We start from the raw sequence: 25,334 nt of genomic DNA on the forward strand, positions 1-25,334 counted from the left end.
GGACGATGAACACTGATCATTGAAAGTGGACGAAATGTCTTCTTCCCCAATGAACTTCTTAGATTATGTGGGAGGTTATTCTTCATTGCGATAAAGCTTTGTTTGCAGTGAATGTGTGTGTACCAACTGAAGTAGCCAACTGGTTTGGGATCAATGACCCGAGTCACAATAGTGCTCTCTTTAGGACAACAGATTTTCATTGACTCTTGCCAGAGAGAGCAAGAAAAACGATCATGTTCCAAATAATTTTATTTTCTTACAATCATAATAATACTTATTTACAGAGACAAGTTACTAAGACACTGCTAAAATGGGAATACCTATAGTCGGTGACAAGGAGAAGACAGTTTGGAGGTTCAATTCATTTGAGGCGGCTCTTCTTGAGCCTGGAGGAGTCTCCTGATGCCTTGCGCTTGCGGCCGGGAGTGGCTCCTCTCTCTGGGTCCGGGGCCTGGGCAGAGGCCCCAGGCAGGAAGTACAGCTCTACAGGAGGAGAGGGCTCCTGGACCAAATAACACCACACAGGTGAGAAAGGCCTAAGTAGGTTTGAACATTATATTCCATATAGTTAATTTAAATACGCAACTTTTTCGTCCCCCACAACATTTTACACACAAAAATATAGGTACGTGGCTTCACTGCATTTCTCTATATTTTTAAGCATTGAGACCAAGAAACTTCTGCTTTATAAAATATTAAAATGAATAAAAACCAAAACCCAATGGCGCATAAACAAGGGCCTGCTCCAGCCATACTAACCTGCATCAGGTAGTCTGCTATGTACTCTGCCCATACTAACCTGCATCAGCTAGTCTGCTATGTACTCTGCCCATACTAACCTGCATCAGCTAGTCTGCTATGTACTCTGCCCATACTAACCTGCATCAGCTAGTCTGCTATGTACTCTGCCCATACTAACCTGCATCAGGTAGTCTGCTATGTACTCTGCCCATACTAACCTGCATCAGCTAGTCTGCTATGTACTCTGCCCATACTAACCTGCATCAGGTAGTCTGCTATGTACTCTGCCTTTAGGCACTGGACTCCCATGGAGGCTGCCTCGGACAAGTCCACCATGAAGTCTCCTGGTTTCAGCATGCTGAAGTCTGCAAACAGGTGTGTGGTGCTGCTGTAGAGGGCTGGGGAGGCACTGGGCAGCACCTGGAGACAGGGGGATGAGGTGAGGGTTACCCAGTCTTAAGATGTAGATAGACACAAGCTTTAGGTGGGAGTTAGGAGAGTAAAAAAGCCCTACCTTGGCTCCTCCAGACTGCAGCAGTCTTCTGAATCCAGCCTCTCTGTTCTGGTCGATGTTCAGCATGACGGTCCAGCCACTGAACGCCCCCTGGTGGTAGTCACATGTAATCACAGTTACATGGGGCACCGGGCAATGATGGAGCTCTTCAATCGCAATGTGAATGGGCTATGAGAGGGACTGTGTGTGTGTGTGCATGAGGGACTGTCATAGTGAGTGAATGACTCAACTCATGAGAATGAGTGACTGTATTGATGTGTAAGGACAAACGTGTGTGTCTGAGCTTAAATGTGTATGAAAGGGTGTGTACCTCTGTGCCAGTGCGGTGTTGCAGGCTCCTCCTCCAGCGCAGGCCAGCCAGCGCCAACCTCCTCTGCTGGGAGGTGACGGAGGGAAGAGCCTCCAGTATGGAACTGCTGCCCCACTCATACGCCTCCTCCTGGAACACACACAGCCCATCTGTGACCATTCATCTATAGAGTTATACATCTATAAACCGCTGATCCAAACAACGTTACATGCGAATGCACGTCCTCGGGTCCTGAGCAATACAAAAGCACTCGGTTCTCTAAATAATCAAGCCACAAACACGAACGCACAAACTGACAGATTCCTGCCTTTCTAGTTAGATATTAATATTGTCCGCATTGCATGCCTGGTGTGTGTGTGTCCTTCTGACACACACACACACACCTGGATGAAGGGTCCTCCTGACACACACACACACCTGGATGAAGTGTCCTGTCTCACACACACACACACCTGGATGAAGTGTCCTACGGAGCGGCAGGCCTCCAGGTAGGAGCGATGTAGAATCCACTTTCCTGCGGCCATGGCTGCCAGATACTTCTCATTCCTCAGGGGGCTCCCCACGATGATGTGAGAACAGCTGGGGTCAAAACACTGCTTGTCTAGGACCACCCCACCTGCAGAACACACACACACACACACAGTCAGAGAGACTGAGGGAGAAGTACCAGGAATGAGACAGAGAAAGCGAAAATTGGAAAGAGAGAAAAAGCAAGATAGTGAGAGAGAGAGAGAAGTGGAGAAACATAGCAACAGAGAGACATAGCAACAGTGAGAGTCCGGCCTCAGACTCACCCAGCTCCTCTATGAGGTGACAGTAGTCGATGCGTTCCTGGGGGTTGAGGCAGGACAGCTGGAACCTGGGGGGCTTCTTCTCCCCTGACCCCTCCTCCTCCTCCTCCTCTGTCTGCTGGGATGGAGGGAACAACCTTTCACCATTAACATATCACGGAAGGAAACTCACCATGGGGAGCTGCAGTGAAAGGTTATGTGTGTGTTTCGGAGAGAGAGGAAGTGTTGTTGGAGACAGTGTGTTTGTCTGTAAGAGCAGGAGAGAGAGGAAGTGTTGTTGGAGACAGTGTGTTTGTCTGTAAGAGCAGGAGAGAGGTGTGGGTCTGAGAAAGAAAGAGTGTGTGCATGCGAGTGTGTTCTCACCTGTGGTTCAGGTGGCATGGGGGGGTTAGCGAGGGGGAAGGCCAGACTGGGGGCTTTAGGAGTGAGGATCTGCTCCTCCACTGGGAGAGTCTTGACCCCCAGACCCATCTGCTGCTCTATGACATCACAGGCCACTGGGGAGGGCATAACAGGAAGAGATGAGGACATCACATGAGGCGGCTTCACCTTGCAGTAACACAACAAATGTCAACATGCAAACTAGGTTATGTCTTTATAAAAGTTCTAAAACCCTGAGGCTATAAAGCTTTGACATTGTACATTTTTTTAATGTAAATATGTTAAGTCTCATCTCAACCATCCTCCTTCTCACCCATTTCCACCAGCTCTGAGTCCGTCATGGAGTCTCTGAGCTGGGGGTGGTTGTCTGTGGAGGCGACGGGCGGCGCCGGGGGCAGGGCCAGGGGCTCTGAGTGCTGAGAGGGGCTACCGGGCCACTGCATGTTGTCAGCCAGCCTGGCTCTCTCCTCGCGGGCCGTGGGGTCGTCCCAGACGATCTGCTCGCTCTGGGAGGGCTCCGTGTTCAGGTCCATGATGGCCTCCCTGCTCATCCTGGGGACACAGGCAGGAGGCCAGGCACACCTGTCAGATTGACGCAGACATTATAACATGCCAGGGGATGGGGGGGGGGGGGTGGTTTGCCCTCTTACCTGAGGGCCTCCAGGGTGCGCAGGCTCCCACTGCGCCCCGCCCGGTCCGGAGTGTGGGGGCGGGAGTCGCCCCCCCCGGAGCCCAGCCTGGTCAGCCTGGCGGAGGAGCGCCGCCCGGTGGTCAGCTTGGTGGCTGACATGATGGCCTGCAGCTGCCTGTGCAGGGTCTCCCTCATCTCCAGAGTCTCAGACAGGTCTGGGGGGGGGGGGGGGGGGGGAGAGAGAGGAGGGGGGGGGGAAAGAGGAGGAGGGGGGAGAGAGGAGGAGGGGGGGGGGGGGGGAAGAGGAGGAGGGGGGAGAGAGGAGGAGGGGGGGGGGGTGAGTCTGCGGGTGCTGTGTGTATGAGAGTGTGTGTTTGTGTGTGTGTGTGTGTGTGACAGACCTGTCTTCTCGGTGTTCTCCTGCACCTGATGTCCATCAGGCTCTCCATCACTGAGGCGGTGGGAGGTGGAGGGCTGTCCTTCATCACGGTGTTCAGGATCAGCACCATCCTAAGGACATGAAATAGGAGAGGAGAAATAAAGAGCCATACACAAAGATGACAAGGGAGAAAGACAGACTTTCCAGAAGCTAGTCTGTGTGGGCGAGACTCACCCTGCAGTCTGAGGCCTCTGTGAGGAACCTGCCCAGGGAGAGGGGGGCCCCCGGGGGGGATCTCTGGGTGCAGTCTGGGGCCTGGCTGAGCGTCAGGCTCATCTTGGGGTTGTAGGTGAAGGGATAGAGGGACTCAGACACATGCTTCTGCTGCTCAGCACACTGGAGACACACACACACAAGCAGTTAGTGCCATCTGTACAACTAGAGAACAAGATCACTGTATAAATAGATGACCAGTAGGATTTACAGTGCTCACATAGTCTAATAGCTTAGCAGCTTCTAAAGCCAGAGACAATATTCATGAGCATACATAGTTGTACATAAACAGCACTGTGAATGTGTGTGTAAGGAACGTACAGCCAGGAGCCAGTGCTGGGAGACCACATGCAGCCCTCTCTCCTTCACCCCCCGGTACTCTCGTGTGTTATCTCCTACTCGACCCTGGTAGATGTAGTGTGTCACAGTGTCGTCACAGGACCACCTGGAAACACACACACACACACACACAGGTGATACATTCACAGACAATGTCAAGTAGCTATTGAATCGTAGCAGGAAGTGAGCCGTGATGTGAACCAGCAGAGGGGAAGTTTGGTGTACCTGAAGTCTGCTCCCAGAGAGGCAGCGATGGCGTTGAGCTCTCCCTGCTTCTTGCTCAGTTTCTTCCCCACACACACCACCACCCCCCCAGCCAGGGGAGCAGCAGGGGAGTCCTTCTCTGGGGCCTGGACACACACACACACACACCACATGTTAAAATGCCAAATTGAACAGGCTATGCTTGTTTGTTGGGAAGTGTGTGAGTGTGTTCATACGTCAGCCTCAGGCCCCATGTTGAGCTGAGGGCTGGCTGTGAGCGCCTGCAGGTCTGAGGAGGCGTGGCCACGGGTGCTGTTCACCAGCGCCACCTGCCGGTTCCTGTTGACTATGTCTGTCAGGGGCGTCTCCGCCCTCTCCCCAGCCTGGGACCGCCCCCCCGGGGTCTCCAACGTCGCCAACGCATCCTGAGACAAAAGAGACAAGCGTTTGTAACGCGTCTAGAGCAGTCAGTCGACATTTGTTCTAGTCTTTTATATTCTGACCTTGATGTTGAAGGAGGGTCTGAAGAGCTGGTCTCTGCTGAGAAAGCGAGAGGGCGTGTCCAGCTTGAGGGGGGTCTCTATCTGAGGGGGGGCTCTCTTGCTGCCCACCCCCCCATCCTGACCGGGGGTGCTGGCCTCCATCTTGGGGTTCAGCTGGTCCAATGCTGACTGGAACACCTTATCACACACACACAGTGTTGGCCAACACTTCATGGTCCACCAGAATCTATCAAATCAACCAATCAACCGACAACACACCTTGCTCTGGAAGCGGCCCAAGTCCAGAGGGGTGATGGCTTTCCCGCTCTGCAGACCCAGCAGGGCGATCTCAGGGGAGGCCTGAGGAGGGGGCATGGGGGTCTTCTGGGAGCCCCCCACGAAACTCTCCTCCTCTCTCTCTGTGGAGGGACATGAACAATGTCACACAGTCAGAAAGAGAAATGACAAGGCTAAATGAAAGCCTTAGGGACTGGGCTGTATTCTGTAGGAGCCAGGCTGGGATGGGCTGATGAGCCAGCGTGCTCCCTACCGGGTGAAGGGGGCAGGTCCACCAGGAAGCGGCCCTCCTCAGCCCGCCGGCCTGTCCGGGCTGACTCCAGGACCCAGTGCAGGGTGACGGCGGGCAGGCCCCACTTCTGGGCCGCCTGGTACTTGGAGCCCTCGGGGGTCTGGAGAACCAGGTGGGTGCTGGCCAGCATGCCCTTCCTTGGGTTGGCCATGCGCACAAAGTAGTCCTGCACACTATGGGAGGAGGGGGGGGGGGGGGGGAGGAAGGAGGACATAGGAAAGAAACAGAGAGCATAAACAAAATGACCTGAAAATGACCCTCACAGAAGAATGTGTGCCTAAATAAGACAGATGCTGTGGGAGTGGGTGTGTGTGTTACCTGGCTCCAAGGTGCCTGGCCAGCTCGATCAGGGACTCCCTCTCTGCTCCAGTGAACTGACTGACAGAGAGGACACAGTCTCTGAGAGGAGAGCGCCCCTCCAGGACTGGGACTGGGGTGAACAGAGGGTGGGAGGACAGGTCCAGCACACACTGCTGCTCCACACACATAGCCTGCAGGAGAGACAAAGACACACGTTATTCCCAATAAATAGCCAACAGTAAAACTATTCCAAGAATGTATCTTGTGAGAGGCAAGTTGCCAGAAAATAACTGATTTACAAAATGTTATGATTTCCATCTCTGTGCTGTGAGTATCTTACCAGCCAGGTATCCGTGACAACCTCTTCCACCGTAGCCTCCACCTCACAGCCCAGCAGGGGGACCACAGCATAATCTGCCACTGCCCGCGTGCGGCCCACCAGAACCTGAGATTAGGACTAGATTAGAACAGCTTCATTCTACACCAGGGTGGAAACGTATCTGTGAGTTCACACATCACACACATCCCTGTCACTGTAAACACAAAATGTCTTCACCACCCTAATCATCATCAGTACCTTCCCTGCGTTGTCCACCAACAGGGAGGACAGCTCAGTTTCTGCGTCCGGCTCAAAGCCCACCAGAAGGAACCTCTTTCCAGCAAACAGGCCGGCCTCACTGGCCTCCTGCATGGTAGAGTCTGCCCCAGCCCCAGCCCCAGCCCCAGCCACGGAGGTCCGGCCGGGCCCCCACGGCTCTGGTTCTGGAGCTGCTGGGGGGGGCATCTCCACTGGAGGTTGGAAGACAAGAGGAGAAAGAACGGAAGCCATTAGTCAGCTGTAGAAATAAGGTCTGTCTGGTTTTATTGAGTATGGTCTCATGTTTTCAAATGACAATTAGAAAAGAGAGAGATGGATCTCTCTAGAGATGGTTCTCACCCAGTGTCGGGTCATCATCCAGGTACTGAGAGAGCATGTCCTCCTCTGCCCTCTGGTGCCTGGGGGTGGGGGGGCTGGGGGCCAGGGGGGCAGCTGAAGAGGAGCTGGGGCGGGGGGCAGGGGTGCGGGGGGCAGGCATGGCCAGCGTGGGCGGGGCAGGTGGCAGACAGGAGGGGTGGAAGTAGGACTCCTCAGGCAGCAGGCTGCCTCTGGAGAAGCTGTCTAGTAGCCACTGTACCGTCACCACATGAGGCCTGGAGAACAACACACACACAACGTATAATCCAAAGAATTCTTTAAATAAGCATGATATCATAATTGGAAAAACCTAGAATTTGTGGCCTTCAAATCATCATCATCATCATGACCTCTGACCTGTGCATGGCCTTGTCAAGGAAGGCTGTGGCCTCTGCGTCCACGTCTCCCATGACGATGTGTGTGAGGCCGTCGCAGGGCTGGTTGAAGCGCAGGCCTCCGGCAGCACTGACCAGCCGTCTCAGCTTCTCGAGCCTCTTCCCTGGCTGGCCACACAGGAAGATCTGCACACAGAGACCACACTCACACACAACCCCACCAAAGCCCTTTCACCCTGACCTCGTACGGACGGCCCGTTTATAAACAGGACCTCATACGGGCGTGACAGAACAGAGATGTGTGGTGAGGAGAGATGCGAGGTGGACCTTGCAGCCGTCCAGCAGATCGTCTGAAGGGCAGGTGCTGAGGTCCAGGGTGTCCAGGGGGTCTGGCAGGTCCAGGCGGCTCACCGTCGCGTTGGTGAGGGCTGTGTCGTTGACCGTCAGGCTGCTGTTCACAGAGATGTGGCTCAGCCCCAGAAGAGATGGACCCTCTGCATTACAACAACAACAAATCAGACCAACACATGGAAACACAGGTGGAACAACAAACTAAAGGATCACAAGCAGAGGCCATCAGACAGCTCTGAAACACACTTTACAACATATGAATATGCAACCGCATATGACGTTCTCTTTTGAAGAAGAGACCTGTTAAGGTTGGATATCAGGGAAACTCAAGAAGTGCAGACTAACAAAATGACCTTTGTGGTGCAGCTCACCGTCCCTCTTCCTGCTGGCACCGGTGGGGGTGGAGGTCTGGGGCTTGCTGGACTTGGCTGTGGCTGAGCGCTCCACATTGTACCTGCTCTCATCCTGACAGAAGCCCTTCTCTATGCTGTCAAACAGCCAGTGGAGAGACACGCAGAACACGTTCCACTTCCGGGCACACTCATACTTTGGGCCTGGACATGGACACACACTTTGTAACTTAGGGGCAGATGTGACAGAGCCATGAGGCTGTAAAACCGTTGACGAGTTTAAGAGACAAGAAACTGTAATGTTGATATGAAAACGAGGGGTATGTCAGTTGTTCAGTTACCGGAGGGCTCGCTGACGATGAGGTGTGTGCACTCGTTCATCTTGAGCTGGCCGGTGTAGCTGCCTCCGTGCTCCTGGCAGAGGCGCTGCACCTCCTTGCGCTCCACGGTGGAGAGGCCGGTCACACACACAGTGCAGCCCTGCAGCACGGGGCAGCGGTACTCCTCATCCGGCAGCTCTGTGTACCGGAACAGGCTGGGGAGGGGGTGGACGGGTGGAGGAGGAAGGAAGAGTGAATGTGTGAGTGACGGAGAGGGAGGGGTAGAGCAACATTCTGACATACAGCTACACTCAAATTCAGGCCAACTCAAGTCTATCGTGTATTAGCCCAGAAAATGCTATCCAAAAGTATCCATTCATACAAGAACAATTGTTAAAGTAAAACATGGAAAGAAGAGCGAGCGAGCCCACCTGTCCTGGGACTTTTCCCAGCAGTCTCTGACCCAGCAGGGCAGCAGGATGGGCTTGCCCAGGCTGGCCGCCACCAGGTACTTCTTGCTGCCAACCTCTCCGGCGACCAGGTGGGTCACAGACACGTTGAGGTCCCGGTAGAAGTGCCCTCCCATCAGCTGAACCAGGTTCATCACGTCCGTCTGTGGACGGGTACACACGGGCACGGGCGGTCAACGCAGAAACACGGGACAAATACATACACACATTCCGGAGTGATGTGAAAACATGGACACATTATGGACACACACATGGTCCAACGGAGACAGCGACCCACAGAGACACAAAATGATCACAGGATAGAGAATCATGTCACTCATCTATATAATCTCTCTGAAACATTGTGGATGTGAAATCGGTGTTCTGTGGACTGACCCTGGCATCCTTGTCCAGACTGGTGCAGGAGATGGTGACGTCAGCCATGGCCATGTTGTGGATGGGCTGCTCTGCTTTGGGGACACATCTATGCTGCTGCAGACAGTACAGCACCACCAGAGGACTCACCACTCTACAGCCCAGCTACAGAGGACACAGGGAGGGAAGGAGACAAGGGGTGTTACCATAATCTTTTGTTTTTTGTACATATTCATGTCAATTCATATTTTGAAATGTGGGTATTGTTTTGTCCCTGCTGTAGAAGTTAGACAGAGACACAATGTAGGAAACAGTGATGTAGCAGCAAAACCTGGGAACATCAATTTAGTCATAACTACAGTAACCATACAGACCTTCTTGCAGTGGAGGAAGGCCGGCGTGAAAAAATTGCTAAAGACAAACAGAGACTTGTCGTTGTGGTCCATCTGCAGGGCAGTCTTCTCATCTATGGTTTTCAGATATTTCTCCGACTGCAACTCCATGATAGCCTGTATCATAACATGACACTTCTGTTATGTAGTCATGGACATGACAGCGTCCAGCTGTATGTTCAGAACATAGTACCAGTGAAATTTACCTCATAGGCCTTAGCAGCAAAGCCCGTCTTTTTGCCATTTGTTTCAACAAACTTCACCACGTATTGCTCTTTGTCTCCTTTCGACATGCTGAACCTGCGTAAAGGCAAACACCAACGATTCTTTACATGACTACTGTTGGCTACTAATCTTGCCGACTTTCATCTCTCTACCTAGCTAGCAGCTAGCTAGCTAGCTATATAGGAAAGTTAAGTCTTCTTACCTCCGTGTCAAGCCTTTAATTTAAGTAATTGACAGTATTCTTTAATAATAAAAATGAATACGCCAAAGGACTGGGGAAAAGTTTGAATGGCTATATAAACCGGCAAGTGTCACGAGATTAAGAAACACCATGGGCTCTCGACGATAGAGCGCCCGTGCCCTTAGAACTTTACAGTTCTGATTCCGAAGGTTTACCCCGATTACTAGATACCATTAAACATACATCATCTGACATATTGATCCGCACCATTTCATAGGAATTCAAAATAAAGGTGGCTAAACTGAGCTAATCTCAAGTGAGCTGTTATCATAAAACAAAGCTAGTTAAAGTTGCCGAGTGTTTTGAGGGTTGCATTGTTGTTGTTGTGATTCGCGCCAATCGTAATCAGATTCAGACGGAAGTGGGACCTGTTATCGATGTGTAGCCCTCCCTGTTGCCTGCACAAAAATGTTTATTTTTATTCAGGCAATGCTACGGAGCCTTAAACTATACTTCGACAGTACTTTATACACGCTATTTAAACTACACGCTATGGCTAGAAACAGTCTTTGTAGAAGTATTGTCACATTATATACCAGCTTTTAAAGCTGTATCAGTCTGTTACCTGTAAGAAGTTGTCAGTTGAGAAGATGAACATAATTCCTCCTTGTAAGCCTCAAACTTGATGGAAGCTTCAGACATGTACAAATGCAAAAGAACAACACTGTGGGTTCCCTTTTATTCTTAAAATTGTATGTACAAGTGTGACTGATTCATTTTTTTAATGTACATTCAATATAGAAAGTTTATATACGTCATATTACATTGAACATTTCACAATTGCACTAGTCTTTCACATAGATGTATAATCAGTCAGTATCATCATTCCTCAAGTCTTAGCAGAAGCTCATTTCAGTTGGTAAAGGCCGTTATTGACTTATAAATATTCTAGTGCTTTTTGCATTCTGGGGAAGGAAAATAACACAGAGATTAAGATTTTGTTGGTAGAGGCAGAGGAGAAAAGCCTTCATTGGGAGTACGTAGAGTGGAATAGTGGACAGGGCCATAATCATGATGAGGTACAGAGAACAGGGCCTTGGAGGACAGAGCACACAAGCCAACTTCACGTGATTGTGAAGGACGGGTAGGACTTATCGCCAGCTCCTGCCTGAACGTTCTCACTCGGGTTTCTTGAGCGAACAGGTGCAGGATGACAATACATCAAGATTTGGTGAAAATTCTCAGATCAGTTGATAACCTTTTGCATGTGACACTCTCAAAACAACATTATAAAATTAGGAAATATCCCATTGAAGTGAACAGGAACAAAGTACTAAGTACTGGAGGTCCTGTAGGTGACGCAGTCTTGGTCTTGTGGTCACATATAGTCAGGCCAGACACCCTTCAAGGGTGTGTGTGTGTGTGTGTGTGTGAGATCAAGTAAGGTTAGACAGGGCACGGTGAAGAAAAAGGAGAACAGAATGGAGGATAGACCGGGCCAACTGGACTCATCCTTTTCAGTCCCCCATTGAGTGTTTTTTCCTCCCACAAAAGAAAATCAAGAGTAAAAAATATATTTATACAAAAGTAAACTATTCTCGTCTCATTGGAAGAATCAAAAAGAAGCACAAATTTTAACAAAAAAATAACAAGGGTTTGTTCAATAAAACAATCAAAAAGTGTTTACGAAGACCGTGAGTGCTGGAAGGAGAGTGACAGTTGGAGGGTATGGCAGACAAAGTGGGGACAGTCAAGCTATAGTGATAACCCACTCTCCCACTCTCATTCCTTCCTCCCTCTTTCTCTCTTCTCTCTCTCTCTTCCACCCTCTTTCCCTCCCTCTCTCTCTCCTCCCATCAGGGAGCTGAGCAGTCCTCTCAGAGCTGCAGCGTTGGAGCTGCAGGGCATTCTGGGAGCCTGAGTTCATCATCAGTCAATATCTGTCTGTCCATCCATCAGCCCAGGTCTCCAATGTCGTTGTCTACAGGGGGTGGGATGCTGGATATCACGGTGGCCCCCGTTCCTGCTGTAAGGTAGCCTGCTACTCCTGGCCCTGCAGGACAGAGGAGGAGGGGTGAGGGTGGGAGGTAGCACAAGGTTTACCACAGAAGACCACATGGGATTATTAGTAGTATTATGTTTGTACTTTTATATGTGTTATCCTCTGGTAGTGATGTGTGTCTAATAATTTCCTGGATGGAAATAAATCAAACGTATCAAAATGTACATTTGGATAACTAATGTTTAGCCTCAAAGCCAGTCAAAGAGACATGATATGGTACTAGAGATCTCAGGTTGTGCTACGCTATGAGACCTATGAGTTTTATCAAATGTATGCAAAGGATGCTGTGGATGTTTAGGGATTGATATGGTATAATACATGGTCACTGTTGAGTTGTGAGATTAGATTGTTATCTAATCAAAGACCGCCTCTTTGTTGGGCTCTCACCCCCTATGCAGAGATCATCCTTCTCTTACCTGTCCCGGAAAGATGGAGAGGTGGATACAAGAGAGAGACAGGAAGTGGAGGAAATGCACGACGGTAGGAAGTTATGGGAAGAAAGAGTGCCGGGAATGAAGGTGGGAGTGAGCGAGGACAAAGTCTACCTGCGTCAGAGCAAGACAGAGGAGGGCTGGAAGTGACCCTTCCAATAGCTCCTAGAGGCCACTCCGCAAGGGGCTACTGGCTGCCATGAGAGAAGGAGTGGACACACCTGAGGGGGAGGAGGAGGAGGAGAGGAGGAGAAATAGAAGTATTGATAGGAGGAGGAAGAAGAGACGGGTGGGAGCAGAATTGCAAGAGGAGGGAGAGGAAAGGGGAGGCAAGGTATAAGGGAGGAAGCAAAACCAGTGAGTGCGAGCCACAAGCGCTGCTGAGGGAAGCATAGGAGCACAAGGATTCAGATCCAGCTTAGAGCGTGCCTTCAAAATACAGACAAGGGCCATCCGCAGCGTCATACCTGTCAGGTACCCTGCGGTCTGGGAATCGGAGATGAAGAGGTCGTGTTTCTGGTCTTTGAAGGCACTCCACACCGTGGACCTAGACAGGATCTCATTCACCTTCAACACACAGGAAGATGTCTCAGCCACCCAAGTATTAGACAGTATTATAACAGTAATACCCCCCAGGTCTTGGGAAGCGCAGTCTGTTTACCTGTTCTCCGTACTGCAGGCTGCGTGTCATGGACTTGAGAGCCTTGACGATCTGGGCCTTGGTGGCGGAGGGGTTGTCCAGGGTCTCCAGACCGATCCCTTCCAGCAGCCGTAGGAGGTATGGCACCAACTCCACCCTCAGAGCCTGGTGGAGCACATCACACACTGGGTTTCAACTCCCTCAGAGGTGGTCAGCAATGTTGGCCCAAAACGTTTGTATACACTCAACTGTATTTATCACCGTGAGAGACACATTCTCTTTACACACTGTGTTCATTTGGTATGAATACATTTAGTAAGCACTGTACTGCATACGATCCAGTAAGTACAGAGCTAGCATTGATAGTTCATATATGGGTGTTAAAGAACATCTTGATACAGTTCACGTTCTCTTAGTAGGTGTGTAGAGGAGAGCTTTACCTGAGCCACTAGGTCAGTCTGCTCCTTCTGGAACATGCGGTTGAGGGCCTCGCAGGCCAGGCCCGCCATGTCCGCTCGCACCTTCATCCCACTCATCAGGGGCCCGATGGTCTCCAGGGAGGCCATGGAGCGCACACACAGCTGCAGATACACACACACACACACACACACATTATATTCTTTCCCCTCTGAATTATGGATAATTACTCTCACTTTGAAGTGGGTTAAAGTTAAAAGATATCTATATTTTCCAAAAGGCATCTCACTGCTGAACCACCTAGCCTACAGCTTCCATGCCGGACATGATCAGATTTGAGCTTTCGATATGATTTAAAAACGTGTGTGTGTGTGTGTACAAGCACTGCTCACCTCGTTGTCGGAGAGGACGTGGATGAGTCTAATGGAGCTCTTGGGCACGGCGTTGTTCTTGTGGTTGAGGGCAGCCAGGACGCGGGGCAAGTGACCCAGAGGAGGGACTTGGTCTGCCAACTGGCACTGGGTGCTGAACAGGCACACCGCTGCCGTGGTAACCGTTTCTAGGGCCTCACCCTGTCATTAGGGAGGCAGGGGATGGAGAGTTAAGAATTAACAAGCAGTGAAGTTATCCTGAGGTCCAGAACCAAATGAACACGATGTGTAAATAGCTAGGTCTTTTAGGTAGTTGTATAGGATGTGGGATGGTGTAGGATGCTGGGGGAATGCGTGTTCTCACATTGGGGTTGTTCTTCTCCAGCAGCTCAGTCAGGATCTCCAGGAGGGACACCAGGAACTCCCTGGGTTTACGCAGCACCCAGCCCGGCTGGGCGATGAAGATACGCAGGAAGACTCCGCCCACGGCGAGCTCGCCCTGTCCCGCCCCGTACGCCACCGTGAAGTCCTCTGGTAGCTAAACACAATTGTGACCTGGTTAGCCCCAAACATTAAAAGGACATCATCACTTGCTTTGGCGTGTTCACTGTTGAACTTACTCTCCAGTTGACGTCTGGGTTGTCCTTCTGCTGCTTAAAGTGTCTGCAGAGGATGAGAGAACCAGACTTTAGATAGGAAGAGTAACAGGAAGTGGCAGAAACAGGAAGAGGTAGCGAGACAGGAAGAGGAAGTGATCCGTACTCGAGCATCATCTCGCGGACGGTGGTGGAGACGGTCTCTCGGGAGCCATCGTTCCAGATGAGCTCGGGGTTCTCGTGCGTCCCCTCGAAGATGTGCACGGCCGCCTCGGCGTTGTCGCGCATGGCGTCCATGAACACACCGGGCAGGAAGCGGATCAGAGTCAGACGCACCTGGCAGAGGAAGAGAGAGAGAGAGATGAGGAGAAAGGTGAGGGGGGGGGGGGGGGGGGGGAGAGAGGGAAGACAAAAGGACGACACCACAGTGATATTAGAACCAGTCTTCATTATTTCCTGGGCTATTTACTCCACTGAGCTATAACGTTGCTGTAAGCTGGGCTCCATTGCAAGAGACCGCATTCGCAATGAGACTTTATGAATGAAGGTTGGAGGGTTGTGTGCAGCCTGCGTCCAGACCCACCTTTGGTCCCACCAGCTTGTCTGAGGTCATCTTGGAGAAGAGCTCTGCTGTCTGGGAGCGCACCTGGGGGTGGGTGGAGTTACAGAAGAGGTCCAGCAGGTAGATCAATGCACCTGGAGGGGTCAGGGGTCACCGAGGGGGGACGTAGGTCAGTGAGGTTAGAAAATCATGACAGACAAAAGGTTAAACTGTTGCATAAGCTAATGACTAAAAAAGTAAAAATGTTCAGTCCACACATACAGTTCACAGAATGTTACCTTTGGCCATGGCTTCTTTGACTATCTTGGTGTTGGAGGTCAAAGCATATAGTGTTTCCAACACAAGTTGTCTGCCTGGAGGAATTAGACAATCAAGACATGTGAGACACCAGCCTAAAACAGCACATTTCAAGTGTGTGTGTGTGTGTGTTCTTACTGGAAGGCAGAGAGTGCAGTAGCACCAACAGGTTGGACAGGACAAGTGACTCTGCGATGTTGCTCACACATTCCTGGTTGGACGTTACAGTGTTTATAACCTGAGGAGAAGAACGAGCAACTTCAGACACTAAAACACCGGCCTTGTAGTAGTAGTAGTAGTAGTGAATATACCTCAAACATGGGCTAGACATCCATATATTTCACTAGCCAAAGGCTAGTAGGCGAGCTTACAACTTGTATTTGGACAGAAACTTGTGTGACTGAGTGAGGCAGACAGACTAGGTGTGTGTGTGCGTGGGTGGGGGGGGGGGGGGCCTGAAGTACCTCGAGAGCGAGCTGCTGAACCTTCCCAGCTCCGTGAACACGCAGCAAGGAGAAGAGAAGCTTGAAATGGCCGATACACTCCGTCTCTGAACCTGGGGTCACACAGAGAACATAGCCGCATCAGAAACAAGAAAAGCACCGCAAAACAAAACTCTAGACAAGACACACGAAATGCATTCAAATAGTGAGTCACATGATCCAAGACATGCTGAGGTGGAGGTCAGCTTAGTGGGTAGTACGCACTACTTTGCAACCTCATCTACTCCTGCCCTTGTGGGGATCTCTGACCTAATCCTAACCCTGGATAAGTCAAACCATGTGTTTCTCTATTCAGCCCTTTACCTATCCTGCCAGAAAGGAAGGAAGGAAGGGAGAAAGAAAGGATGTAGAATAAGGCACAGGTCACATTCCAGAACATTCCTCTCACCGGGATTGTTCTTGATGACGTTGCGCAGGGCCTCCAAGGCCATCTCAGCCCAGCGGAGCCTCTCTGCGTGCTGCTGAGACTCCACCTTGTTGCTCTGACTCATGGCCAGCAGGGTGTGGAGGTACTGGGCCTGGGAGCCCACATAGTCCAGCAGGCTGGCTGCAAACGCCTTGGGGAACTGAGAGAACCGGGAGACATGAAGACGTTGGAGAACTGAGGACAGCACCGAGATAAACAGAGAGATCAACACCTCCTAAACTGATCAACTGTGATGATTTATGTATGTGGTTGGGTGTTGTGCCAGTCTTGGTTCTCTCACCTCCAGAGGAAAGGTGGGCTGCTCGTTGTACACCCTGACAAAGATCTCTCCGACGATCAACTCTTTTCCGTGGTCCTCGAACACAAACTCTGAGCCAAAGCTCCTATCGTTCTCTCCCTGGGGACAGAGACATGGTCACAATCAAAGAAAGAAGAAATTGCCCACGTAAAAGATGAAGGAGGGAGTGAATGAAGGGAGGGGTGAACGGACCCTCTTGATGTTGCCCTCCTGCTGAATCTCCAGGAACTCCAGCAGCTCCGCCCGGGTTCCGTTGTTCCAGATCAGGTAGGGGTTCTCCGAGTTACTGTTCAGCAGCTTCAACACCTGGGGAGGACGTGGGGGGGGGGGGTGGAAGAAGACACGGAAGGGAAGGGACAGTAACATCTTTAAAATGTGTGTGTGTGTGTGGGATTGATAGACTAAAGCAACATGCGACTCTCCCCCACCCCCTCACCTCCGCCGGCCTGCCCGACCCCAGCTTCCTGGCGATGTACGGCGTGAGCATGGCGGCCAGGCTCTTCCTGATGGTGGGGTTCTCTGGGGGCACCCCGTCCACCCCGTTGGCCTCGCCCCCAGGGCTGCCCCCCTCCAGGACCATGCTGTACCCCCCCAGACGACTCAGGGCCACCAGGCTGAGCTTGGCCAGGCTGTTGGCCACCTCCTGGATCACAGCACATCACATTCATTTAGATTAGACTTTAGCTTTCATTTCCAGCGTACTAATGTAATTTACTTCAGGCTGTAACATAACACATGCTTGTAACATACCCCCAAAACATATATACACAACCATAACCAGTAAGTGTCAAATAATAAAAATAAAGAAATTGTTTGAGATTGTTAAACCGTCTAGTTGGTGTCCTGGCTGTGGCAACTATTGGTGGCTAGTTATGAATGGACACAGTCATTGGTAAGTGGTGTAACCTGCTGGTTGGTGTCCTGGCTGGCCTGCACGCCGCTCTCCTCCAGCGTGTAGTCATAGTTGAAGAGGCGCACCAGCAGGTGCCACAGCACGCCGGCATGGTACAGGTGCGTCTGCAGGAAGAAGTCGATGGCGAAGGAGCTGATGCACTGGACCGCCAGCGCTGCCGTCCGAGGAAGACCCTGAGGGAGGAGGGGAGGGGAGGGGAGGGGAGGGGAGGGGAGGGGAGGGGGAGGACAGCGGAGAGGGAGAAACAGTGAGGGACAGGATGACAGAGTGGGTGGAGAGAGAAAGAGAGGTTTCCTCTCAAACTTCCTCCTATAAACATTATAAAACTAAAAGCAAGCAGAATCCCATAATCCCTCAGTGATGAAACAGAGCTGGTAAGTGTCACCTTGCCGTAATACAGGACATGGCACAGGTCTCTGATGATGTTCGGCAGCTCAATGATCTTCTCTCTGCACTCCTCAAACTGAGCTGCTACACTGTAGCACTTGCACACTTGTCCGCACACCTGGAAACAACAACAACAACAACGTCACAAACAAGCAAACACACACAGAGCAGTTGTGAAGGGGATGCAATACCCATGCCATCCACACACTTGAACCAGTCCCAGCCTAAGATCATTTTCTCCAGCGGATGACAGTTTGGGTCTCCTCCTGGTCTTACCTGGACGGCCATGTCGTCTGGTTTGCTGGAGGCAGTGAGGACGGCCACACAGCGAGACAGAGCCTCTAGCAGCACCTGGTGGGGTAAACAACAACAGCACATCATCACACGGCACAGCGTACGCCGGGCGGCCATCTTGTTCTTCAGTGAAACAAAAGATGGATGAGGTGGCATGGAGGTGCAGAGGGTCATGGGGCGTGCGTGGCGGAGGCACCTCGATGCCGCTCTCCCGGCGCAGCTCCTCGGCGTTGAGGGCGGAGCAGTTGACGGTGTGGAAGGCCAGCTCGGCGGCGGCCGGCAGCAGGGGGGAGGTCTTGGAGAAGAGCTGCTCGTCGCCCGTCTCCATGGTGATGGTCTTGATGAGCATGGGGTAGCCGGCGTACTTGTACGGTTCCAGTTCTGGGGATTCAGACGTTATCAGATCCGAGTCAAACTTCAATCGCATTTCGTGATTTAAACGACACAAGATGTATTTTGCATGGTGTGGGCAGATGCTTTTTATAGCAGAGTGTAATTAGCCTGAGTTCTACTTGAAGCTTTATAATTATGTTACTGTGTAATGACCTTGCGTGGAGGGTTATTACATGATGGGGTCATTAATAAAGCCCACATGTAGTCAACTGTATCCTACTGTGATACAAATAGGGCAAAGACAGAAAGACAGGCAGAAGGAGAGACAGGCAGAGCAGAGAAGGAGAAAGAGAAACAAATAGCAGAAGAGGTTGCAAAAAGACAGATGAAGAAAGAGATGAAGAAAGAAAAAGGACGAGAGAGAGACAGAGAGAGAAAGAGGACGAGAGAGAGGACGAGAGAGAGAAAGAGGACGAGAAAGAGAGAGAGAGAGAGGACGAGAGAGAGAGAGAGAGAGAGAGAGAGAGAGAGAGAGAGAGAGAGAGAGAGAGAGAGAGAGAGAGAGAGAGAGAGAGAGATACCTTGTTTGTGTCGGTTAAAGAGGATGCTCTGGGCTTTGAGGATGAGGATGATGTTCTCTGGGTCTGGTCCGTCTACGATGCGGGCAGACTTGGTGCACAGGAACTCGTAGGCCTTGTTCACCTTCTCAAACATGTCCTGGACACCCACACACACAAACACAAGCATCACTCAGTATATCCACACAAGACACACAGAGATCTGACACTTGACTGGAGGGAGCTCGGTACATACTCTGCCCTCTGGGTTCTTGTCCGGGTGGTACTTCTGGGCCAGTCGGAAGTAGGCCTTCCTGACCTTGCTCTCCTCATGCCTGTGGGACACACAGTAGAAACCAGCTCACACATACTGTCATTACAATACACGAGGAAGGTACATACATCGCAAACATTGTGAGACAGGTATTGTGCTTCAGAGGGAGGAGGAGAAAAGGGGGCGGGGACTCACTGTCCCTGTCCTTTAGGCAGGTTGAGGACTTCGTAGGCGTCGTCCACAGACATGGAGGGCGGCTTCTTCTCCACCTCCCTCTTCCAGGCCTCGAGGGTGTCCTTCAGCAGCTTCACCTGCAGGGGGCAGAGCAGAGCCACAGGCACTCAGAGCAGGGCTTTCTCTTCTACCTCATTCCTTCTACAAGCTGGGAATACTGCATGACTCACCTTTTCTCATGCGTTGTCACACAATAAAGACAAATGCACACACACAATCGTACCGGCTCTCTGAAAGGCCAGTTGGGGAAGCACGCTCAGAGGATAACTTCTTTTATTAAATAAACACACCACCACCACCACCACACACACACACACACAATCGACACACACGTACCGGCTCTCTGATAGGCCAGTTGGGGAAGCGCGTGGCGTCACACAGATGTCTGAGGTAGTAGATGTTGCAGAAGAGCTCGTAGTCCAGCTGGGGGAAGCTGACCACGGGGATGGGGCAGTACTGGTACAGCGCTCGCGTGTTGCTCTGCAGGCGGGGGCTGAAGTCCGCCAGGTGAGCGGCAATCTTCTCGATCATCAAACGCCTTCAGGAGGTCCGGGATGCACAGACGACACGGTCAAACACAACGAGATGAACGACTTCTCTAACTAACTTGCAGTGTGTTAGTATCGTTATGAACCTGCAGTACAGTGCAGTATTACGTGTCAGGAGAATTGTCCCAAAAGTAAGGTAGGTAAGTACTGTAACGTGTGACAGACCTCATCTCGCTGCTCCAGATGGCCTCTGGCGTGTCGAACTCTCCCAGGAAGATCTCGGAGAAGCGTTCAGCCTCGTAGTTCTCCAGGTAGCACACCATGGCCTCAGGCAGCACGGGCCCCAGCACGCTGCGCTGGACAATGTCCTGACCTTTGGCCTGGAGAGGGCAGAGGTCAGGGGTCACTTGGAGGTCAAACCTGACATGTCAGGTTGTTATGGTGTTGTCTCTCAAGCACAAGCACGCCCCAGAAGACAAGTGTTTTAATCCTAGTATTGGTTATTCCAGCATTGGTTCAACTACACTTTAAATCCATCTCAGATTTATATCTAAGATATATTAAAATCCATAGATCCTAGTCTGGGAGAAGACAGAGCTGTTGGATACAAGGCCAAGGTAGAGCACACAGTAGAGACAGAGGGTTACATGTCAGCTCACCTCCTCTGACTTGAAGGCCTGCTTCAGGTGAGTGTACTTCAGGAACCTGGAGGAGGCACACAGCATGACTGGGAGTCCACACACACACAACCCTATGAGTGTGTGTGTGTACAGTATGTGTGAGGTCTGACCTGGCCACAGGCAGCACGTTGGAGCCAGTGTACATCATGATGAAGAAGAAGATTCCGGTGAGGTAGAGCCTCTGCAGGTTGGGGTTGTCCTGCATTACCAGGTACAGGAGGTTGGCCACCTTCTCCACCAGGATGGGGTCAAAGGTCAACAGCAGCTTGAATGGACAGACAGGAAGAGGAAGTACACACAGTTAATTGACAGCATTTTTTAAAGATGTATTTAGTAAACACAGAAATCCTACTGCCAGGGAATAAAATATTTAAAACACATTTCACCAATGTCATCCTCATCTAGGTATTTCATGCTTGGCAGTTATAGAGTTTGTGCTAAACTAACCTGCACAATGTGAGGCAGGCAGGTGTTGTCACTGATTAGTCTCTTCATCCTCGGTAGCGGACGGATAATAGCATTATCCTGATCCCTGGGTGAACGCACACACACACAGACACGTTTTGTGAAACAGAGAGAGAATAAAGAGAAGAAAAAATGAGAGGAAGAGGAACAGAGATATGAAAAAAAGAAAGCGAGGTAGCCCGCTCCTGCCTCCCTGGCTGGGTGTACCTGCTGGGGTAGTAGGAGCACATGGTGATGAGCATGTTGAGGATGAGCGTGGCCAGGTCCGTCTCGTTCATCACCGCTTGCCCCGAGGCCAGCAGGCACCACTTCAGCTGGGGGATGGCCTGCAGGGGGCGCCAGCCGTCCATGCCCTGCGCCCAGCACCGCGTCTTGGCCGTCAGCACGCCCGTGTTCCAGAACTCCTGCATCTGCACCGTGGAAGACAGAGGACATTGGAAAAAAAAAAAAAAAAAAAAGGGTCCAGCTGTTTCACTTTCATTTCAAAGTTTGACATTTTTTTGGACGGGCGTCAGATTGAGGGTTTGTGCTCTTGAGGAGGAGCGGGGCACACCACCTCACCTCTTCGAAGCTGAACGGACCCCTCCGCTCTTTGTCTGCGTTGCCAAAGTACCACTCCTTCTCGCTCTCTCGCTTCATGTCTGGCGCCGCTTCGATCACGTTGGTCTGAGGGAAACATCAGAGGCCATCCAACATCACACACATCCAACATCAGAAGCCATCCAACATTAGAGGTCAGCATTAGTTAATGATCTACCTGATAGTTAGTAATAAGCCCCTATGAGTGGAGGCATCTTACAGTACCTGCAGGGGCACAGTGGCTCTGCTGATGTGGAGGTGAGCCAGGGTCAGCAGGTCCACCAGGATACGAACCCCGTTGGAGTCCATCACCTCTTTCACGTTTTTCTGCAGGAGACAAAATACATGATCGATTGGCAACAAAGTGCTAGATTAAGTCAGAGCTGAACCCAGAATGACCATTCTTGGTGGTCTTGTTGTGTTGGGAGGTCTAAGGAAGGAGATGGATGCAAGTAATGAGAGCTTGCCTGAAAATGACAAACTTGTAGCATTTTTTGATTGTCTTTTTTGTGCTGTCAAGTGGTGGTTGTTTAGCTTACTCTGTTAAGGATGAGTTTGTTGAGGAAGAGGATGAGCCTGTCTCGCTCCAGTTTGTCTGTGCTCTGCAATCACACAGAACAGAGAAGTGGAACATCATTGTTACTAAATTGGCACAAATGAACCGTTTACCAAGAGCTGGAAAGAGAAGTGACACTTGCCAGATCCGACAACACCAGTTGAACAAATCATGTACAAGTTAATTCCAACCTTGTAATCTACTAGGTTAAATGATACGTTATATATAAAGATATATCACATATACCTTCAAGGCCAAAAAGAAAAACTTTTGATCAGACCGTTACATTCCCATAGTGATCACTGTTCATGAGATGTCATTAGTGAGAGTGCTGGTACTGACCCGGTCCAGCATGCCCACGATGTACTTGGTGTCCGTGAAGGGCCCGATCTCCTCACAGCATTTCCCGTACACGATGGAGAGGGCCTGCAGACACAGGCACTTCATGGTCACCTTAGGGGTGAGCAGGAACCGGTGGTACAGCTCGTTGAAGAACTCGTACCTGAGGAGATGGAGAGGAACACGTGGAGGTGTTAGCTACATACAAACATCGGTTCGAGCTAGCTCAACTACTGTTGAGATGTTCGACAGTCTTACGATCTCTTGATGGCACCCGACTCGTCGCTCTCGTCCTCCTCCAGCAGCAGACGCAGGTAATAATCCCCGATCTTAATCTCGTCTGAAAGGCACTCGTACTTCACCTACACACAGACAAAGCATCGAGATTATGTATAGATAATAATATATATTTTTAACATTCACACCTGATGAGACCAGGTGACCCCCTGACCTCGAATTCCTGGTGGTTCCAGGAGATGACGCTGGCGTTGCCGAGCTCGCGGTCCACGCTGAAGGCCCTCATCTCCCCCTCGAGGGCGTCCCGCAGCTCCTCACGAGTCTTCAGGTTCCAGATGAGGTTGGGGCGAGCGTGGTCCAGCTGGAACCTGGGGGAGAACACACATGAGATTTTACTCATCTAGCAAAGCTACTTAAAAGCAAGCAATTTCATTAAAAAAATTATAAGCAACATTATACTATACAGTGTTTCCCATACATAGATTTATTTGTGGCGCCACAAATGTTTTTTATTTTTATTTCAGGCTGCTCAAATTCGAATGGTGTAATTCTATATAATTAATTGTTATAATACCTAACATCAATAATCTCCTTGATTTTTATTTCAGACTTCCTTGGGAGTGGTTACCTGTAGTAGAAGAGCTCCCAGTTGGCCTCGATCTTGATCCTCTGCCTCCTCTTCCTCAGAATGACAGGTTTTTGGTTTGGGTTCTGTAGAGGAACCAACACACGTCAGTAACGGCACCTCACGCTCCAAACTCCGTCAAAGCACCTGACCAGGCAGACTTGAGCAAATGCTCAAACTATTGAAAGAGTTTCAAGCACTATTGGTTCTACCTGAGGAGAATGACAAAAGGTATGCATGTACTGTGTTCTTTTTACAACCCACCACATTTAAAAGAATATACCAAAAATGAGCATGTCGAATATACACTTGATACATTATTAGTACATTCAAATAAACAATAGAAAAAATAAAATAAAGCACAACCACCACCAACCACATGAACTGATGGCAAAAAATAAAATAAAAATGTTGGGAGAAAAAAAACTAAAGTAATATATACTGTATATACACAATTTACAATAAAACTGAAATGCCATCCCAAATAATGTGTTACATGGACTCTATTAATGACTGACACAAGGTCAGGAGTCAAACAGAGGAGGACGAGGGCTAGCCATCAGTTCTACTCACCAGGCTATTTCTGTCTTGCTGCAATGATTGACAACAGGGGAAGACCAGAGGAGGGGGGGGGGCAGAGACAACACAGAGAGATTATTGCTACTTGGATCAAACACAAAGGGGTCTCAATAAGGGGTCAAGAGTCATCTACAGGTCATAACAAATCAAGTTCAGATCTTCATTACAATGTCAAAACATTGTGACATGGGTATGGAGTCATCCTTATTGGATTGATGTGAAATTCATGGAGTTTGCCGTGGGAAATCAAAGTGTTTCAAGTAATTGGTTTAAAAAAAAAGGGCAAGATCATCAATCAATTAATCAAATAGAAGATAATTCTAATCATTAGTCTAGTGCCACCACCCTCTAAACCTGTAGTGAGTTAGTGGCCAATATTGACTACAATAAAGTCTACTATGAAGGTGATGGGTTGATAGGTGAGGTCCGTGCTGACAGACCCTTTGATCGGAGAGATCTTCCTGTACATTTGATTTGAGGTTTGAAACAAAGACAAAGTGCAGCTAGCTGTGCCCACAGAGAGAAGGCCTCTTGTTAAAAAGTGAAGTACGTCATCTTCTAAACACACACACACAACAAGACACACCATTTACATTTTCACACAGGGCAGGCTCCACCCTGACAGACCAGTTGTACATCAAAACAAACACACCCAAAGTAAAAAAAAAGTGAAGTGTATTGTACCAGTGGAAACACTAACACAAAAATATGCAAACATATCACACAGAGCACATAGCACGTGATCTACTGAGCAATGGAAACCCAATAGAGGCTTGTTAAAGAGCAGTTCCAGCCAGGTTCTAAAGACCAAGCTGCCAGGTGCTAACAATGCTATAACAGTCACGCTAACAGCACCAGCTCCAGCCTAGAGCAACAGGCCATGTAGAGGGATTTAAGGGCCTGCAATAGCATAAAGCGCCAGCAGGGAAAGAGCCAGCACCAGAGTGAGTGGAGCACAAGCAGCAGTAGCAGGGGACAATCCACTGCCCTCTGCCCGAGAATGAAGCCCCATCGTGGGGGAAGAAAGGAGAGGCATCCTCACCTCCTTCTGGGCGATGCCCATCTTGTCCCTCCAGTGCATCAGGACGATGTCTGCCTTCTCCTTAGCAAACTTCTCCACCTCTTTGGCAGCCTTGCCAGCCACGCGCTGCCACTCGGGCACCTTGTTACGACCAAGCTGGTCCTGTCAAACCAGACAGAGAAAGGAGGTGGTTACACGATACATCCAGCACACTGACACCAGCGTTGGCTATATACGCACTGTCCATTAAAACGACCAACAAAATAACCAATAAACTATGGTTCTTAAAGTTATTCACAGCT

At 50.2% G+C, this 25,334-nt stretch overlaps 2 protein-coding genes across 4 annotated transcripts in view; both read right to left on the bottom strand.

Moving 5' to 3' along the window:
- Positions 1-237: 237 nt before the first annotated feature.
- Positions 238-10,290, bottom strand: topbp1 (DNA topoisomerase II binding protein 1). Of its 3 annotated transcripts, none has more exons than XM_062479919.1 (30): positions 9,889-10,290; positions 9,668-9,761; positions 9,444-9,578; positions 9,091-9,234; positions 8,677-8,858; positions 8,267-8,460; positions 7,947-8,129; positions 7,552-7,718; positions 7,247-7,410; positions 6,872-7,125; positions 6,512-6,723; positions 6,275-6,379; positions 5,953-6,125; positions 5,596-5,807; positions 5,325-5,464; positions 5,067-5,243; positions 4,800-4,988; positions 4,585-4,709; positions 4,342-4,465; positions 3,982-4,143; positions 3,770-3,878; positions 3,388-3,583; positions 3,051-3,289; positions 2,720-2,853; positions 2,360-2,474; positions 2,018-2,181; positions 1,566-1,694; positions 1,256-1,345; positions 1,000-1,161; positions 238-502 (listed from the first exon to the last, which is right to left on the bottom strand). In XM_062479919.1, exons 2-30 carry the CDS (start codon positions 9,752-9,754, stop codon positions 362-364), a joined length of 4,608 nt encoding a protein of 1,535 aa, XP_062335903.1. In that variant the 5' UTR covers positions 9,755-9,761; positions 9,889-10,290; the 3' UTR covers positions 238-361. The 3 variants fall into 3 exon arrangements, with proteins under 3 accessions (XP_062335903.1, XP_062335902.1, XP_062335900.1); XM_062479918.1 differs by having other exon boundaries at positions 2,360-2,471; positions 7,929-8,129; XM_062479916.1 differs by having other exon boundaries at positions 7,929-8,129.
- Positions 10,291-10,592: 302 nt separating this feature from the next.
- The window catches only part of LOC134034741 (dnaJ homolog subfamily C member 13), a 29,122-nt gene continuing 14,380 nt past the window's right edge, over positions 10,593-25,334 (bottom strand). The window contains exons 20-57 of the mRNA XM_062479316.1: positions 25,054-25,194; positions 24,006-24,023; positions 23,436-23,518; positions 23,022-23,175; positions 22,829-22,932; positions 22,574-22,733; positions 22,215-22,277; positions 21,901-22,002; positions 21,658-21,762; positions 21,304-21,506; positions 21,079-21,163; positions 20,742-20,896; positions 20,611-20,656; positions 20,177-20,331; positions 19,800-20,001; positions 19,425-19,540; positions 19,212-19,290; positions 18,980-19,115; positions 18,262-18,446; positions 18,048-18,122; positions 17,770-17,889; positions 17,378-17,557; positions 16,908-17,114; positions 16,664-16,777; positions 16,454-16,570; positions 16,135-16,312; positions 15,708-15,799; positions 15,382-15,481; positions 15,225-15,299; positions 14,968-15,080; positions 14,551-14,720; positions 14,409-14,451; positions 14,153-14,326; positions 13,810-13,989; positions 13,441-13,581; positions 13,022-13,165; positions 12,828-12,927; positions 10,593-11,920 (exon numbers count right to left, since the gene is read on the bottom strand). Of these exons, the coding sequence (XP_062335300.1) occupies positions 11,823-11,920; positions 12,828-12,927; positions 13,022-13,165; positions 13,441-13,581; positions 13,810-13,989; positions 14,153-14,326; positions 14,409-14,451; positions 14,551-14,720; positions 14,968-15,080; positions 15,225-15,299; positions 15,382-15,481; positions 15,708-15,799; positions 16,135-16,312; positions 16,454-16,570; positions 16,664-16,777; positions 16,908-17,114; positions 17,378-17,557; positions 17,770-17,889; positions 18,048-18,122; positions 18,262-18,446; positions 18,980-19,115; positions 19,212-19,290; positions 19,425-19,540; positions 19,800-20,001; positions 20,177-20,331; positions 20,611-20,656; positions 20,742-20,896; positions 21,079-21,163; positions 21,304-21,506; positions 21,658-21,762; positions 21,901-22,002; positions 22,215-22,277; positions 22,574-22,733; positions 22,829-22,932; positions 23,022-23,175; positions 23,436-23,518; positions 24,006-24,023; positions 25,054-25,194 (4,713 nt within the window). The 3' untranslated portion in view covers positions 10,593-11,822. The remainder of the gene's footprint in view (positions 11,921-12,827; positions 12,928-13,021; positions 13,166-13,440; positions 13,582-13,809; positions 13,990-14,152; positions 14,327-14,408; positions 14,452-14,550; positions 14,721-14,967; positions 15,081-15,224; positions 15,300-15,381; positions 15,482-15,707; positions 15,800-16,134; positions 16,313-16,453; positions 16,571-16,663; positions 16,778-16,907; positions 17,115-17,377; positions 17,558-17,769; positions 17,890-18,047; positions 18,123-18,261; positions 18,447-18,979; positions 19,116-19,211; positions 19,291-19,424; positions 19,541-19,799; positions 20,002-20,176; positions 20,332-20,610; positions 20,657-20,741; positions 20,897-21,078; positions 21,164-21,303; positions 21,507-21,657; positions 21,763-21,900; positions 22,003-22,214; positions 22,278-22,573; positions 22,734-22,828; positions 22,933-23,021; positions 23,176-23,435; positions 23,519-24,005; positions 24,024-25,053; positions 25,195-25,334) is intronic.

Source organism: Osmerus eperlanus, chromosome 15 (assembly GCF_963692335.1).
Source record: "Osmerus eperlanus chromosome 15, fOsmEpe2.1, whole genome shotgun sequence".
Lineage (NCBI taxonomy): Eukaryota > Metazoa > Chordata > Actinopteri > Osmeriformes > Osmeridae > Osmerus > Osmerus eperlanus.